This window comes from Babylonia areolata, chromosome 23 (assembly GCF_041734735.1).
Source record: "Babylonia areolata isolate BAREFJ2019XMU chromosome 23, ASM4173473v1, whole genome shotgun sequence".
Taxonomy (NCBI): Eukaryota; Metazoa; Mollusca; class Gastropoda; order Neogastropoda; family Buccinidae; genus Babylonia; species Babylonia areolata.
This window is the reverse complement of record NC_134898.1, coordinates 28,908,213-28,923,997: the sequence shown is the minus strand read 5'-3', so window position 1 is coordinate 28,923,997 and position 15,785 is coordinate 28,908,213. Positions and strand designations below refer to the sequence as shown.

The window sequence follows — 15,785 nt, the reverse complement described above, 5'->3', positions numbered from 1 at the left end:
AGGGGGGCCATTGTACGTGAACACAAGACTGTGATTACGTCTTCGCTTTTGATCGACGCTGTACGAAATACGTCACTGCAACAAGGGTCTTCAATCCTGATACAACACACACACACACACTATCTCTCCCTCTCTCTCATCCGACACACACACAAAACAACAGAAAAAAGTCTCCAAGTATTTTCAGTCCACCTGTCTGTCTCCTCTAATTTCTCTTTCTCTCCCCGAGTCTCTGAATAAATCTCTAATTCTCTCTTCATCCCACCCCCACGAGTCTCATAGTCTCTCTATGAATCATCCCCCTCCCCAAGTCTCTCTCTGAATCCCCACATTCTCTCTTTTCCTCTGATGGCCCACACACCTGCACCACAGTCGGCCATCAAAGCAGGTTCATGAGAATGGAAGAGTTTAAGAGAACATTGTAAGCGACACCTCACCGGACACCAAGGTACGGTTAAAAATAGTTCCAGACAATTCAGGCCGTGGTTCGAAAAGTGAGGGTGCGGGTGGATCCTTGTGCACACATATACACACATTCGTAAATCAAGAACAAAAGGGCACGGCAATTAAATAATATTTCACAGTGGAACGGAGATGATTGCTGATGTACGAATTCAGTACGTATCTCTCGCTTATTTCAGTATGAACAGTTATCATCAAGAAAGAGAGAGAGAGAGAGAGAGAGAGAGGAGGGGTTACTCATCATGTGTTTACCGTTTTATTCTGTCTTGGTAGAGAGAGAGAGAGGTTTTATTCTGTCATGGTACACACACACACACACAGATTCACGGGAAAAGATTCAGAAGAAGTGCTCAGCATGAGAGACAGACAGAGACAGGCACACACACACACACACACACAGTGAGAGAGAGAGAGAGAGAGAGAGAGAGAGAGGGAGAGAAAGACAGAGACAAAAAGCGAGACAGAGAGTACTGATCGTGTGTTTCTCGTTTTATTTTGTATTGAGAGAGAGAGAGAGAGAGAGAGAGAGAGAGAGAGAGAGAGAGAGAGAGAAGAATGTTTAATGCATTTCGGCCATGGGCACATATACATATATTGGGATTTTGGGGTAGGGTTAATAAGCAATGAACGAAAGATACTTTTCCAACAGACAGCAAACAGAACTCACCAAATGACATCAGTTTCACTTACACAAGAGAGAGAGAGAGAGAGAGAGAGAGGGAGAGCGAGCGAAGTACTCAGCATGTGATTCTCGTATCATTCAGTGTGGGCAGAGAAAGAGAGAGAGAGGGTGGGGTGGGGTAGGAGAGAGAGAATGACAATGATTATGTTTCACTATCCATTCCGCAATGAAGCCCTTTGGATGAGGTGGCGTTACAAAGAATCGTGAACACATTAAAAAGAAACAAAGCTCACTTACGCATCGCTTACCACCACCCTACCAAACACAAACATACACGAACCCACAAGCACAAACCACACACACAAAACGGAAACTTTGAGTAAATCATCTATATTAAATAACTGTCACAAAGTCTTGGTCGAAATTTTCCAGCGTTATCTCTACACCAAAGAGGGGAACTTTTCTGTTTGAAAAAAAAAAAAAAAAAGTCTAAAAGATTGGAACCATATGATTATATCTATCATTATTCTATATAGATCTCAGGATGCCAGTTTTGCACATGGCATGAAATAAGTCTTTTATTTCAAAATGTACTTTTCTGTTCTGACATTTGCTGAGACACAATCACACATGATTGTCCAGAATGGAGAAGGCAAATGTACGAGTCAACATCGCGGTGCCCCGACGGTTCCCAGTGAGGTTAAGAGGCCAAGGCAAGGCAATGCAAAGCGATGCAAGGCAAAGGCACTTTTATGTCAGGAAAAATATCTAAAAAGAATGGAACCATATAATCATATTTATCATAATTCTATATCTCAGAATGCCAGTTTTGCACATGGCCTGAAATAAGTCTGGTTCTGTTGTTATTGTTGTTGTTCTTATCCCCAAAGAAAACCATAATTGTACCCGACGCCACTGCTCAGACTCTGCCAAATTCGTTTCAACATAAAATGTTGTACACGTTTGTCACCCAGGTGATATGACCAGACTTATGTTGCACTCAAAGCATTTCATGTGTTTGTCTCAGACTTGACATCGGCTGCCTGGGAAACTTCAAAATGTACAAACGCGTGCAACTGATGTCTTAATTCTCAGATGGCGTCCATAAATTTCTCCATATACTAATTTATCTGAAGCATATATGAGAACGAGAGAGAAAAAAGAGAAGAGGGAAGAGACTGAGAGAGAGAGAGAGAGAGAGAGAGAGTGTGTGTGTGTGTGTGTGCGCGCGCACGCGCGCGGTGTGTGGAGTTAAGCAGGCTCACAATGTGGTGTGTGAGTTTCGTGTGAAGGGCAAAGATCGCTGACGAATGCGTCCGTGAAGCATATTCCACGGGTCATCCTGTCAAGCTGTCAGTCACCCTCTCCTGCACAAAAAGGACTCTTTAGCACGATGGCAGGCACAGTCCTGTGTCTGGTGTCAAACAATCTGGAAACAGCTGATTCCTTGAGCACAACTAATAGCTGCCCTGGGGAAAAAAGGTCTGAAACCCGATATATAAATAAAATAAGTAACATAATGATGTTTTTGCCGTTTTGTCGGCCTATCTAACAGTCTTGTCTATCGATCCAAACGGATCCTCTTGATGACTTCAAGCGAAAAGTCACATCAACTGGCGGTGTCTTGTCCATAGCTCCAAACGGGTCCTCTTGATGACGTCAAGCGAAACGTCACAACAACAGGCGGTGTCTTGTCTGAAGATCTAAACGCGTCCTCTTAAAGACGTCAAGTGAAACGTCACACCAACGGGTGATGTCATGTCAATAGATCCAAACGGGACCTCTCGATGACGTCAAGTGAAGCGTCACACCAACGGGTGGGTGGTATCAGATCGTTGTACGTGAAGGGTGACGGTGTGTGCATTCATAGTGCCTCTCGTCTGTCCGGGTTAGGAAGGGCGCCTAAGCTGCAGCTTTCGTGTATCAGTGAGTGGCAAGGAAGGGACAAGGTGAAGTTGGAGTGAGAGTGTGTGTAGAAGCCGATAGTGATATGGTGAGAAGGCACACAATTAATCTTAAACTCATACCCCCCATTCCCCCCCCCCCTCTCTCTCTCTCTTACACACACACACACACACACAAAGACAGACAGACAGACACACGGGTGGGTGGTATCAGATCGTTGTACGTGAAGGGTGACGGTGTGTGTGCATTCATAGTGCCTCTCGTCTGTCCGGGTTAGGAAGGGCGCCTAAGCTGCAGCTTTCGTGTATCAGTGAGTGGCAAGGAAGGGACAAGGTGAAGTTGGAGTGAGAGTGTGTGTAGAAGCCGATAGTGATATGGTGAGAAGGCACACAATTAATCTTAAAGTCATACCCCCCATTCCCCCCCCCTCCTCTCTCTCTCTTACACACACACACGCACACAAAGACAGACAGACACACACACACACACACTTTATTTACTCGACAATTCCATCTATCCTGCGGTGTGTGTAAAATAACTATCCATTTCTCTCTGCATGATTATCTTCGTCGTCATTTTGACGTGTACTGTCTCCAAGGTGATAACAATTCTTCTCCGTTTGTCTGTGGAGTCGAGGGTCATCTTACAAGGACCGAATTTCGTCATCGCTTGTGACCGTAACTGTACGAAAGAAGTCCTCTCTCTCTCTCTGAGCCGCTCTCCAACTGCAAAACATTAGCCTTCTTTGTTCAAACTAACTTTGCTCATGACGTCACGTCGATAAGAACAACCCACTTCACATTTTATTTGTACAAACTAGCCTTCCAAATTCAGTGACTAAATAGTACTTCATTATAGAATTTATTTACAATTCGTTGTATTGTGCATTCTACTGTATCATGCAGTGTTGGTATATCCTGTACTCTTTCTCGAATACGTTTTCACGATACCTTTTCAATGAGGGGCCAAGGCCTTTTTGAATAAACCATCCAAATCCAAATCTCTCACTCTGGGTTCCTCTCTATATCTAGTTTATGAGTCTCTCTCTCTCTCTCTCTTATTTCTTCTCATGGCAAACACACACTCACAATGCGGGCGGACTCAGTAAGTATCAGTATCAGTAGCTCAAGGAGGCGTCACTGCGTTCGGACAAATCCATATACGCTACACCACATCTGCCAAGCAGATGTCTGGCCAGCAGCGTAACCTAACCCTCCGTAAGACATGTGGGAAGAGAAAAGGCGAGTAGAAGTGGAGAAGGGTATGCATGTAAGCAACATCTTCCCAGACGCTAAAGTGTATGGGTGAAAATAATGTTTCAACAATGTTTTTACAAAGCCTAAACAAATAAACAAACGCTAAAGTGCATGGGTGAAATAATGTTTCAACAATGTTTTTACACCCCCCCCCCCCAAAAAAAAACAAAACAAAACAACAACAACCAACCAACCAAACAAAAAGCAACAAAAAAAAACCAAAAAAACAAAACAAAACAAAAAAAAAAACCCACCACCACCAACAACATAACAACAAAAAAACAAAACAGAAAAACAACTTTTGCTGAGTTTGAAATAAGGTCGGTTTTAGGTTACCGTGTTATCAGATTAGTCTGTCGCAGTTAATTTCATTTCAAGTTTCTTTAAGTTGTTGTTGTTGGAATTTTTGTTTGTTTGCTTGTTTGTTCTGTTCTACCTTTTGTCTTTTTTGTTGTTGTTGTTGTTTGTATGCGAGCTTAAGTCAAGCTGTATCTCTTCCTTTGTCGATAATCCCCAAAGAAAATGGCACATCCAGTTGTCAAACATGTCTGATCCCCCAAAACTTAATCCCTTGCAACAAATGAACGATGTAACTTCTGTGAAGTGATGTCAGTGTTTATGTATTCTATTTGGAGAAGAAAAAAAAAAGCTACAATATACTGCTTCACTGGATTTTGATGGAAACGGATTGTGTTGTTGTTGTTGCAGTTTATTTTTCCTCTTTTTTTTTGCGATTGATAATCCTTTGTGGGATTTGGCTACATGTGTTTTCTGGACAAATATAACCTTCATTATAAGGGTGAAAAAAAAAATCCCCCAAAACAACCTGTTCTGAGCGCACAGGCCACCCGGGCCCACCTGCCGTGACAAGCCAACACCAAAGGTCAAGCTGACCCTGATCAAGGACACCGTGACCCACGGAGCTCCAAACAGGGTCACTGCGTTCCGAGACAGGTCAGTCACCGCGACTCTTGAATGGGCAGGAGTGGAGATTGACCAAGGTCAAGGTGTTCCCTTGTTGTGTTCCGTGCTGTAAATCTGTGTCAGTTTGACCCAGAGTATGTATGTCACCGTGGCCCAGTTACGTCACCGTGAGCCCAATCAGGGTGACATTGATTTCTAACTTCAGTAATCAACATGTCCGTGTGAACCTGTCTTGGAAACCGTGGGATCAACCGTGCAATTTAGCTACTGTTGGGTGTATCTGAAATGAACCGCGATAGACACGGTACCTTCAAGCAATCACTCCTTGTGATACCTTCACCTCCAATTAATTTTGTAATCGCCCATCCTTAAAAAAACAAAAACAAACAACACTAATTCAAACACAGACTTTTATTTATCCAAAAAAAATACAAACCCAAACCAAACCAAACAACAACAAACAAAAAAAAAGAAAAAAAAGAAGAAAAAAAAAGAAGACAAGACGGAAAGAAAGACGAAAGAATGAAATACAAGAAATGAAAAAATGCTGGAAGGAAGGAAAGAAAGAAAGGGTAAAGAGAGCGAGAGCGAGAGAGAGAGAGAGAGAGAGAGAGAGAGAGAGAGAGAATTCACAAGTTTATTCTATTATGTAAAAAAAAGACAAGACGGAAAGAAAGAAAGATATAAAGAAGAATGAAATAAAAGATCAGAAAAAACATAGCAAGGAAAGAAAGGGGAAAGAAAGATGAGAGAGAGATAGAGGGGGGTGGGGGGGGGGGGGGGAGGGGGGGGGGGGGGGGAGAAGAACCACAGAGAGAAAAAAAAACTACAAAAGGAAGGTATGATGGAAGGATGGGGGGAGATATGAAGAAAGGAAGAAAGATATTTATAAAGAGAGAACAAAAGGAAAAGAAAAAAAAAAGAACATTATTGAAGTACGCTTTGTTCTTATTTTTGACACACTGTCTCTGCTCTTGAACCGTATCTGTTGCCATTAATTTCTCAAATTACATGTTCACACGCAAATTTGATTTGGTTTTCCTTGTGCACATAGACACATTAAGGATTTATAAAGCAACAACAATATGTTGTATCATTTACCTTTGTTGTCCCATAAATCTACAGCTAGGGGGGCGAGGGCGAAGGGGGAGTCGGAAGTGGAGGGCGGCGAGGGGGTCGGGGGAGGGAAGAAAAAAAGTCTGATGACACCTGCGACGCTAGGGAACGAGAAAACTTATCAAACTTACAGATGAATCAAACCTGTGCATGAGTGAAAAAATGAAGAAGAAAAAAAGAACGAAAAAAACAAAACAAAAACCGCCAAAGCTTACATATGGTGCTCTCTCCCTATCTCGATATTTAATTATCTATCTATCTATCTATCTATCTATCTATCTATCTATCTGTATGTATGTATGTATTTATATGTGTGTGTGTGTGTGTGTGTGTGTGTGTGTGTGTGTGTGTGTGTGTGTGTGTGTTGTATCACCAAAAACTCAATTAAAAAAGAAAGAAAAAAGCACACACAAAAAAGCCATATTTCAAACAAAACCACAGGCAGCTTTGTTGCTTGTATTTCTAGAAGTGAATGTGATCAGATTCGCGCCGCGCTGCCTTACCTGTCAGAGAGAGAGAGAGAGCGAGAGAGGGTGGGGGAGAGGGAGGGATAGGGGGGAGAGGGAGGGATAGGAGGCAGAGAGAGAGAGAGAGAGAGAGAGAGAGAGAGAGAGAGACAGACAGACAGACAGACAGAATCAGACAGATAAAGAGAGACAGGGTGCCTTGACAACTGTCCTGTTCTGCTCTCTCTGTTTTTACGTCACGAATGCAGGCATTATGATTATGTACGTGTGCATGTTTAAGTATGCATTTGAGAGTTTCCAAATGTCCTGTATACAGTATGCACTTTATTCCACTTCCCTCTTTTAAAAAAAATTCGTTCGTTCGTTCGCTCGCTCTCTCTCCACACACACACACACACTCACTCACGTACGCACACACACACTTACACACAAACCAAAGCAAGCGGGGAAACGGGGGGCGGGGAGGGGGGGATCCCACACTAATTATACAAACACACGCCTTCGAAGTGGGTGTTCTGGCAAAGTAGACTTTCCACAAAGCACTAGGTCCCCCTAACCTTTGAACCTGACAGCACGCGACACTAAAAGGAAAGAGATTGAGAGGGGAGAGAAAGAGAGAGAGGAAGGGAGAGAGAGAGAGAGAGAGGAAGAAAAAGAAAGACAACGGGGAGGAGGGGGAGGGGGACGGGGGGGGGAGTAGCTAGAAAGAGAGAAAGAGAGAGGAGTGGGGAGCTGGAGGGGGCAGGAGGCGGAGTAGAGGGGGACTACTGAGAGCTGAGTCGCGGGAGTGTGTGTATGTGTGTTTGTGGGCGCGCGCGCGCGTGTTTGTGTGTGCCTAGGTTTGGGGGTTTTGGAGGGAAGGATGGAGATGAGTGAGGCAAGGGTAAGTTAAGGGTAAGGTAAGACGGAAGTTAGTGCCGCCCGAGTGTGTACGCACAGACCTGATTGCGTGTGAGAGTGCGCGCAAGCGAATGTATATTTGTCTACGTGTGCGTGTTAATGTGTGACGACTCACCACAACACACACACACACGCACACACACAAGTATACTTTTTCAAAATGAAAAATAAACACGACTGCAACATCTGCACAATACCCAAATGAGTGAACATTTCCCGATGTGACGAGGTGTGTATCTCAAGTTACATACGTACTGACACGTGCATTTTGACGTCTGATATTAAAAGCAATAATACAAATTAATATGCCGCACTGCTTCTGTTTTTTCTTTGTGCTTTCATGAAAGAAACACGAAACCAAGTAAAGTGTATTGAATTATCTTGAATCACACTGGCTTCATATGTTAAAAATACACGCAATGGATCTCTATCGCTTCTTCTTTTATTCTATATTTCTTCATCTTCCTGTATTCCCCCCCAACCCCCCCGTCTTTCAAAGAGCAAGAGAGAAAGAAAGGCGAAATAGAGTGAGAGAAGAAAGAGAGAAAATGGGGAAAGAGAGAGAGAGAGAGAGAGAGAGACACACACACGGGGGGAAAGAGAAAGACACAGTGAAAGTAAAATACATATAAAGAAAGTTTTGCAGAGAAACAGAAGTGGGAAGGGGGGAATGAGAGAGAGAGAGAGAGAGGGAGAGAGAGAGAGAGAGAGAGAGAGAGAGAGAGAGAGAGAGAGAGAGAGAGAGAGAGAGAGAGAGAGATGAACTGGACGAGAGGAGACAGATAAAACAATTTCCATCAAAAGTTGTCAGGTCTGGGAAAAAATGTTAAGAAATGACCACTTTCAGTCCTCCTTTTTACTCATGAAACTCAAGTACCAATACAAATACTACCCCTACCCTACCGAAAAAAGGCAACCCCAAAGCTTATATAGGTCTAAACCAATCAATCAATCAATGACTGAAATGCATGCAACACACTGCACAGAAATTTTCCTTCTAATAATAATAATAATAATGGTACTTATATAGCGCTAAATCTTGTGCATAAACAAATCAAAGCGCTTTCGCACCAGTCATTCTCACGCAAGCATATCTCTAAAACTGAAAAAAAAACTAAAAAGACAAGGAAGAGGCAGGGAAGGGAGGCTATTTTGGGAAGAGGTGGGTTTTAAGGCCAGACTTGAAAGAGCTGAGTGTGGAGACTTGACGAAGCGAAAGAGGAAGTTCATTCAAATTGCAAAGTCCAGAGACAGAGAAAGAACGTTGGCCAACAGTCGAGAGTTTGAATCTGGGTATGTGTAAGTGGAGTGGATCCGAAGCTGATCGTAGTGAGCGAGATGGAGTGTAGAGGTGAAGGCAGCCACAGAGATAGGAAGGGGCTGATTTGTGAATACATTTGTAGCATAGAGTGCTGATCTTGTACTTTATTCGGTGTGAGACAGGGAGCCAGTGGAGATGTTGCAAAAGAGGAGTGGTGTGCTCAGATCTTTTCTTTCTGAGGACGAGTCGGGCAGCAGAATTTTGTATGCGCTGAAGGGACTGAATGGATGAAGCAGGCAAACCAGACAATAGAGAGTTACAGTAGTCAAGGCGAGAGAGAATGAGAGAAACGACAAGTCTCGATGTTGCGTCAGTGGACAGATATTTCCGGATGGAACTGATGCGCCGCAGTTGACAGTAGCAGGATTGACATGTCTGATTGATAAATGTTTGCATGGACAGTGTGTTGTCAAGGACAACGCCGAGGTTCCTGACTGAAGTGGACAGAGGGATGGATGTACTACCAAGTTTGATTGTATTAGTTGTAATGGAAGAGAGTTTTTGTTTAGTTCCTATGATCATTGCTTCAGTTTTGTCCGCGTTCAATTGTAACTTATTTAGAGTCATCCAATTTTGAATATCCAGGAAGCAGTTAGTTTTTCAGGTGTATCACTCTTCTGGAGTTGAGTGTCATCAGCATAAGAATGATGACTGACATTATGGCGGTTGATAATTTCAGCGAGAGGAGCAGTGTACAGTGACCACTTTCAGTCCTCCTTTTTACTCATGAAACTCAAGTACCAATACAAATACTACCCCTACCCTACCGAAAAAAGGCAACCCCAAAGCTTATATAGGTCTAAACCAATCAATCAATCAATGACTGAAATGCATGCAACACACTGCACAGAAATTTTCCTTCTGGTTCATAATTAAAAAAATATAGAAAAATGTTTACTGAATGCCACCAGCCATGCTGTCTTAAAACCGCAACTTTACAGATCAAGATGTCCTCTGCAACAATCCGGAAACGAGTCAAATAAATAGTAGTCGATCTGGAGGCGAACAAATGGTATATTTTTGTTTTTACTATCCGGATATCCGGTCTAATCCGTAAGACACGCATTCCTGTAATTGGAATGGATGGAAAGGAGAAAAAACAAACAAACAAAAACAACAAAAAACAACCCCAAACAAACAATAAAAAGACAACATATTTGGTGTTTACAAGGTTTGTTTTTCTTTTTTCCAGAGAAACCGATAATGTTAAAATTTATCACGTGACACAGACACACATACATACAGACAGACAAGAAGACATCCAAGTGTGTGTGTGTGTGTGTGTGTGTGTGTGTGTGTGTACGTGCGTCTTTGTGTGTGGATACGTGCGTCTTTGTGTGTGTGTGTGTGTGTGTGTGTGTGTGTGTGTGTGTGTGTGTGTGTGTGTGCGTGTGAAGTATACATCTTTCCTCCAAAACATTAAAAAATTAAAATTAAAAAACTTTTTTCACTTAGTTCGATTAACCTAACACACTAACACACACTTATATGGGGGGTTGTGGAGGTGAGGGAGGGTGAAGCGGGGATGGGAACCCGAGCAGAGAAGCAAAGTGATATGTGTGTGTGTGTGTGTGTGTGTGTGTGTGTGTGTGTGTGTGTTGGGAGGGGAGAGGAGGGGTAGGTGGGGGTGGGGGGCTGGGGGGGGGGTTGAGGGGAGGGTGATGTCGAGACATGCAGAGAACTCCTGGATCCTTTTTCTGTTTTCTCCACCATGGCCTAGAATGTTCCGCTATCCCGTTACCCAACGAAACTGGAAGACCCAGGGAGTACAACTACTGCACGATGTTTGAATTTGATGGCAGTCCCCCACCCCACCCCCTCCTCACGCACTCCCCCGCGCTCCCCTCCCCCTCCTCACCCCTGGTAGCACCCAAAGCAAACTCTTCTGACTTCTCAGGAATCTCTCCCATTTCCAGGGGAGCCCGGAGAGAAGGGGACCAGAAATGGCTTCCATTCATTCCTTTCCCGAGGCAACGCCGGGCTGTGCACATTCCTCACCCCCGGGCCCGGCCTTTCATGTGTGTGCACAGGCATCCTCCTCCTCTACCGTCCCTGGGTCCGGGTTCCCGTCCCTCCCTTTTTCCTTCCCCCCACCACCCTCTGCCTCCCAGCCCCTGTCTCTCGCCACCCTTCCCCCCTCTCCCTTAGAACTCTGTTCACTTCCCTTTTCAAACCACACAACCACCACAGAGATAATACATACATGTACATGCTGCACATGTGCGCAGGCTCCCGTTTGTTACCTCCGTTGACTTTACTTCACACACACATGCACAGAACATGAACACACACACACACACACACACACACACACACACACACACACAAACTTATAAGGTTTATTTGTATGTTTGACGAAGATGGACATAAATCATGTATGTATCCAATTTATTTTTTTCTGCCTTTTTGTTTGATATAAATAAAGAAGAATACACACACACACACACACACACACACCTGAACACTACGACTGCTACTACACACACCACATACAAAGCAGCTTCGTGTCACCCCAACTGTATTCATTCTTTGTCCGATGACATGATCTTTTACGCATGTTCTGATTGTCTGTGTACACGGTGGATAATTTTATTTCTGGTACAAAGAATACGACGAATAGAGATTTGACCTGTTCTTTCAGTGGACCAAAAGCAACAAGTGAAATCCACGGTGCTCTGCCCTAGGGCGGAGTAATACATGAATACACAAGAACATACAGGGTTCCAAAAAGTTCGGGCACGGTGTGATAGTACTGAATTTTTTTGGGGGGAGGACGGGGGCTTGGGGGAGGGGGAGAAAAGAAAAAAAGCGGTGCATGCAATCAATGAAACGAACATCACTGAAATCACATGAACTTTCTTGCATGTGTACAATTCCGTTTTTATTTATTCATTCATTTATTTATTATTTCAAAATAATACACCCCCTCACCTGTCGTTTATAAATCACTGAAAAAGTAATTTTTAATTGTAACACCGATTTTTCAAACGTGGTTTTCTCAACTGTTCATGGTGCTCATGCGCCTGACACAGCCATTTGGAGTATTCAATGAGAAAAGATCAGCCGAGTACCATACAGGCTTAGTTAAAACTTGTGTAATTCAAACCATATCTGGATTTTGTTTTAAGATTTTTTGTTTTTAACGTATTTTATGAAGTGGCCCTTCATTTTTTGTGAAGCCTGTAAAGTGTAATAACAATTATATATTATGACACACATCATAACGACAATACGCGTGGAACAGATTCTGGTCTCCACTTCCCCACTTGTACTGATTCATCTGTGTCCTGACGAGTCCCCGCCGTTCTCATCTGTCACCGCGTGGCAGTAGTGATAACTTCGAAACGAGAGAGAGAGGTGGAAGGTGGGAGAGGAATGGAGAGAGAGGAGAAAGAGGTGGTAGAGGGAGGGAGAGAGAGGTGGGAGAGGGAGCGGTAGAGAGAGAAAGAGAGAGAGGGGGGATAGAGAGGGGCGGAGAGAGAGGGAGAGAGAGAGAGAGAGAGAGAGAGAGAGAGAGAGAGAGAGAATAAAAGGGAGCACAGACAGAGAGTGCGGAAAAGACATATTTTAAAGAGAGTGAGAGGCAGTACAGCCAGACAGAGAAAACCTGAAACCGGCAGCCAAAGACCAAATAAATTCCACACTGTCACAAGGAGCAGCAGAAGCTGTGGATCAAATGAAAGAAAGAGTAAATGTGCAGTATACAAAACATCACATCCAAAACCAACAACCCAACCAACAAGACGACATAGAGCGAGTGAGTGAGCGAGTGGGAGGTGTGTGGGGGGAGGAAGAGAGAGAGAGAGAGAGAGAGAGAGAGTGTGTGTGTGTGTTGTTGGTGGTGCTGTTGCTTTCGTGCACGCTCACCTTCCGGTCTGGCCTTAGGTTTCTGCAGTCCGGCATCCTGCATCAACTCGAAAGCAAAGGCCACGTTGTGCACCTGGAACAGACACCCAGCGTCATGTATCAATTATACGTCACCAAACCCCCAGCGTCACGTCTCCAATATACGTCATCAAATTCACAGCCTCACATCTCCATTATACGTCACCAAACACACAGTGTCACGACTCAATCATACGTCACCAAACAGCGTCATGTTTCAATTATACGGCAAGCTCACAGCGTCGCTTCTCAATTGTGCGTCATCAAACTAACAGCGTTACGTCTGACTCATAGGTCACAAAACTTCTTTGTCCAGTGTTTAGTCAGTGAGCGAGAACCTGAAGACTCAATGTACAGGCCAAGGTTCATGATGAAAGGGTACGTTACCACGGTATAATGAAAACATGATTTTACAACATGATATGAAAATACATCATCGAATGTAAATATCATAGACTAGCTTGTGCTGCAAAGCAGAATGCAGAAGTAGAAAATTCTCATGATGTAGTCACAGCCTCTTTAATCATGAACAAGCCACACAGAACACACGGACATGACAGAACAAACATGGCTGCCTCGGTGGTTTTTCGACGACTTGAAATTAAAGTCTTGAATAAAAGCTAATTTGTGTTTGCACATTTCTTCTGTCATTGCTGCTGTGTGCACACGTCAAATGATCGGTTTAAGGACAAGCCCGGCGCTTCATTTTTGAGGAAGTGTCTGGGTTTGTTCCATTGTACCTTTTAGTTACCTGTGTGTTAGCTGAATGGATACCGTAAGCAGCATTCACTCGAAGTTGTGTAACTTGTGAATGGGGAGAGTTACCACTCTTTACTATTTGTTAATCATTTCATCTCCTGACCTCAATGTTTATCAATTTCATGATGTAGTAGTTTCTCTGTTTGTCAAAGCTTTATACAAATCTATGCAAAGAAAGATTTCGCACAATTTCAGGCAGAGAGAGAGAGAGAGAGAGAGAGAGAGAGAGAGGGGGGGGCGAGGGAGGGAGAGAGAGAGAGAGAGAGAGAGAGAGAGAGAGAGAGCAAAATGTTTCATTCAGTTTTGTCCAAGGCCGCTAACAGAAGGGGGCGATCATTCAGAAATTACACAAATGTATAGTTATAATAATACGAGACGGGAGGGGGTAGGGGGGCGGGGAGAGGGAGGGGAGAGAGAGGACGCATGGACCATGCATCCATATGGGTGCACGCGCGCGCGCGCGCGTGTGTGCGTGTGTGTGTATGCGGACAATTTAAGTAACTTTTCTCCTTGATCGATTTTCCTTTTCCCCCAGTGATGGGACTGTGTCAATGTGTGCCACCAGGAAGGACCAACAGTAAGATGCCGTGTCATCACAGATGACACTGAGCCAGGAATTCCAAACACACACATACTCATACGTTTCCTCTTCAGCCTCGCAGGATCTCACTTCCATGACACGCACGCTGACATCAGCAGATTATTTTCATTCACAAATGCATAAAAAATAATAAAATAATAAAACGAAGAAGAAGAAGAAGAAGAAGAAAAAAAAAAACCTCAGAGAGACTAACATAAGAAACCGTGTGTGTGTGTGTGTGTGTGTGTGTGTGTGTTCCCGCTGTCCATTTAAGTGTCAGTTCGTATCTTTGGTTTTGCCCAATGGAATATTATGTAAGTTGTTCAACTGAAAGTTCATGTCAGATTATTTGTTTATTGTACTGCATTTACAGAAATAGTTAGCAGAATGGCAAGTAGTAGTGGTAATATACGATCAGTAGTTGCAGAAGCTGTAGCAGCAGCGGTGGCGACAATTACAGCAGCAGCAGTAACAGCAGAAGAGCAGCAAAACAAGAAGAGATAACATGCGACGAGTCTAACATAACATTGTGTTCGCCGCGCACGCGAACGCGTATTCGAGTGTGTGCGCATGTACATGAACAAGTGCGCGATCGAATGCACGTCCACGTAAATAAATGCGCTCTCGAGTTACACATTTTGTCGTTGCTGTTGTTAATATAACAGATAAAACTGTTTGGTATCGTCTGCCCCCCCCCCCCTCCTCCACCCCCGTCGTCCCCTCCTCGGTTTCTGATGCCAAAAATAAGTATCCGTAACACCTTTTCAAACAAAATCTATACGCCTTTATTTTCAAACACAAAATAGTTTCTTTGGTCTCGCTGCCTCATTATTTTTTTTAAAATATTAAAAAATTTGTTTTGTTTTGTTTGTTTTTGTTTTTGTCTCTCCTCGGTTTCTGTTGCTAAGTATAGGCTTAGTTCCCACGAAAGACAGAAAAACAGACAGACAGACAATACAGCAATCCCTGGCTCTGTCAGCACACACATACATTTACTGTTCACTCCCCCAAGCTCCCTTCCCAACACCCCCCGCACCATTCCCCCGCCCCGCACCCCCCCCCCCCCCCCAAAGTCACATGTCACCCTGCACGTGCACGTGTGCGCATCCTTCACTGCGTGCAACAATGCTGGCACCGTGGCAGCAAAAGAACGAACGACAACAGGCCAAGACAAAGTCGGCAGGCAAGCGTCTCGCTTTACACTTACAGTTACGCTCCTGTTGTTGAGAGGAGGGGAAAATAAAAGGAACGAACTCGCTGCTCCACTCCACCCCACTCTCTGTGTGAGACTAACAGATGCATACAATTACTGCATGCCTCGCGCTCCTCTCTTTTCCACTCGCCTGCATCGGCCGTCTTGTCTCTTATCTCTTTCTACCCAATACTTTCGGTCTGTCTCCGTGATTTTTCGATTAGACAGAGAAAGGGGAGCTAAAGAGAGGGTGGGGGAGAGAGGTGGAGGAAGGGACAGAGCAGAGAGGGGGAAAGAGACAGAGAGAGAGAGGGGGGTGGGCGCACACACACACGCTATTTTTATTTATTTATTTATTTGCTGACAACTCTGTCGACAGCATCTTAAAACCTGTCG

At 44.0% G+C, this 15,785-nt stretch overlaps 1 protein-coding gene across 1 annotated transcript in view; it reads right to left on the bottom strand.

Moving 5' to 3' along the window:
• The window catches only part of LOC143297774 (beta-parvin-like), a 57,822-nt gene that overhangs the window by 3,619 nt on the left and 38,418 nt on the right, over positions 1-15,785 (bottom strand). The window contains 1 exon segment of the mRNA XM_076610251.1: positions 12,841-12,913. Coding sequence (XP_076466366.1) covers positions 12,841-12,913 — 73 coding nt within the window.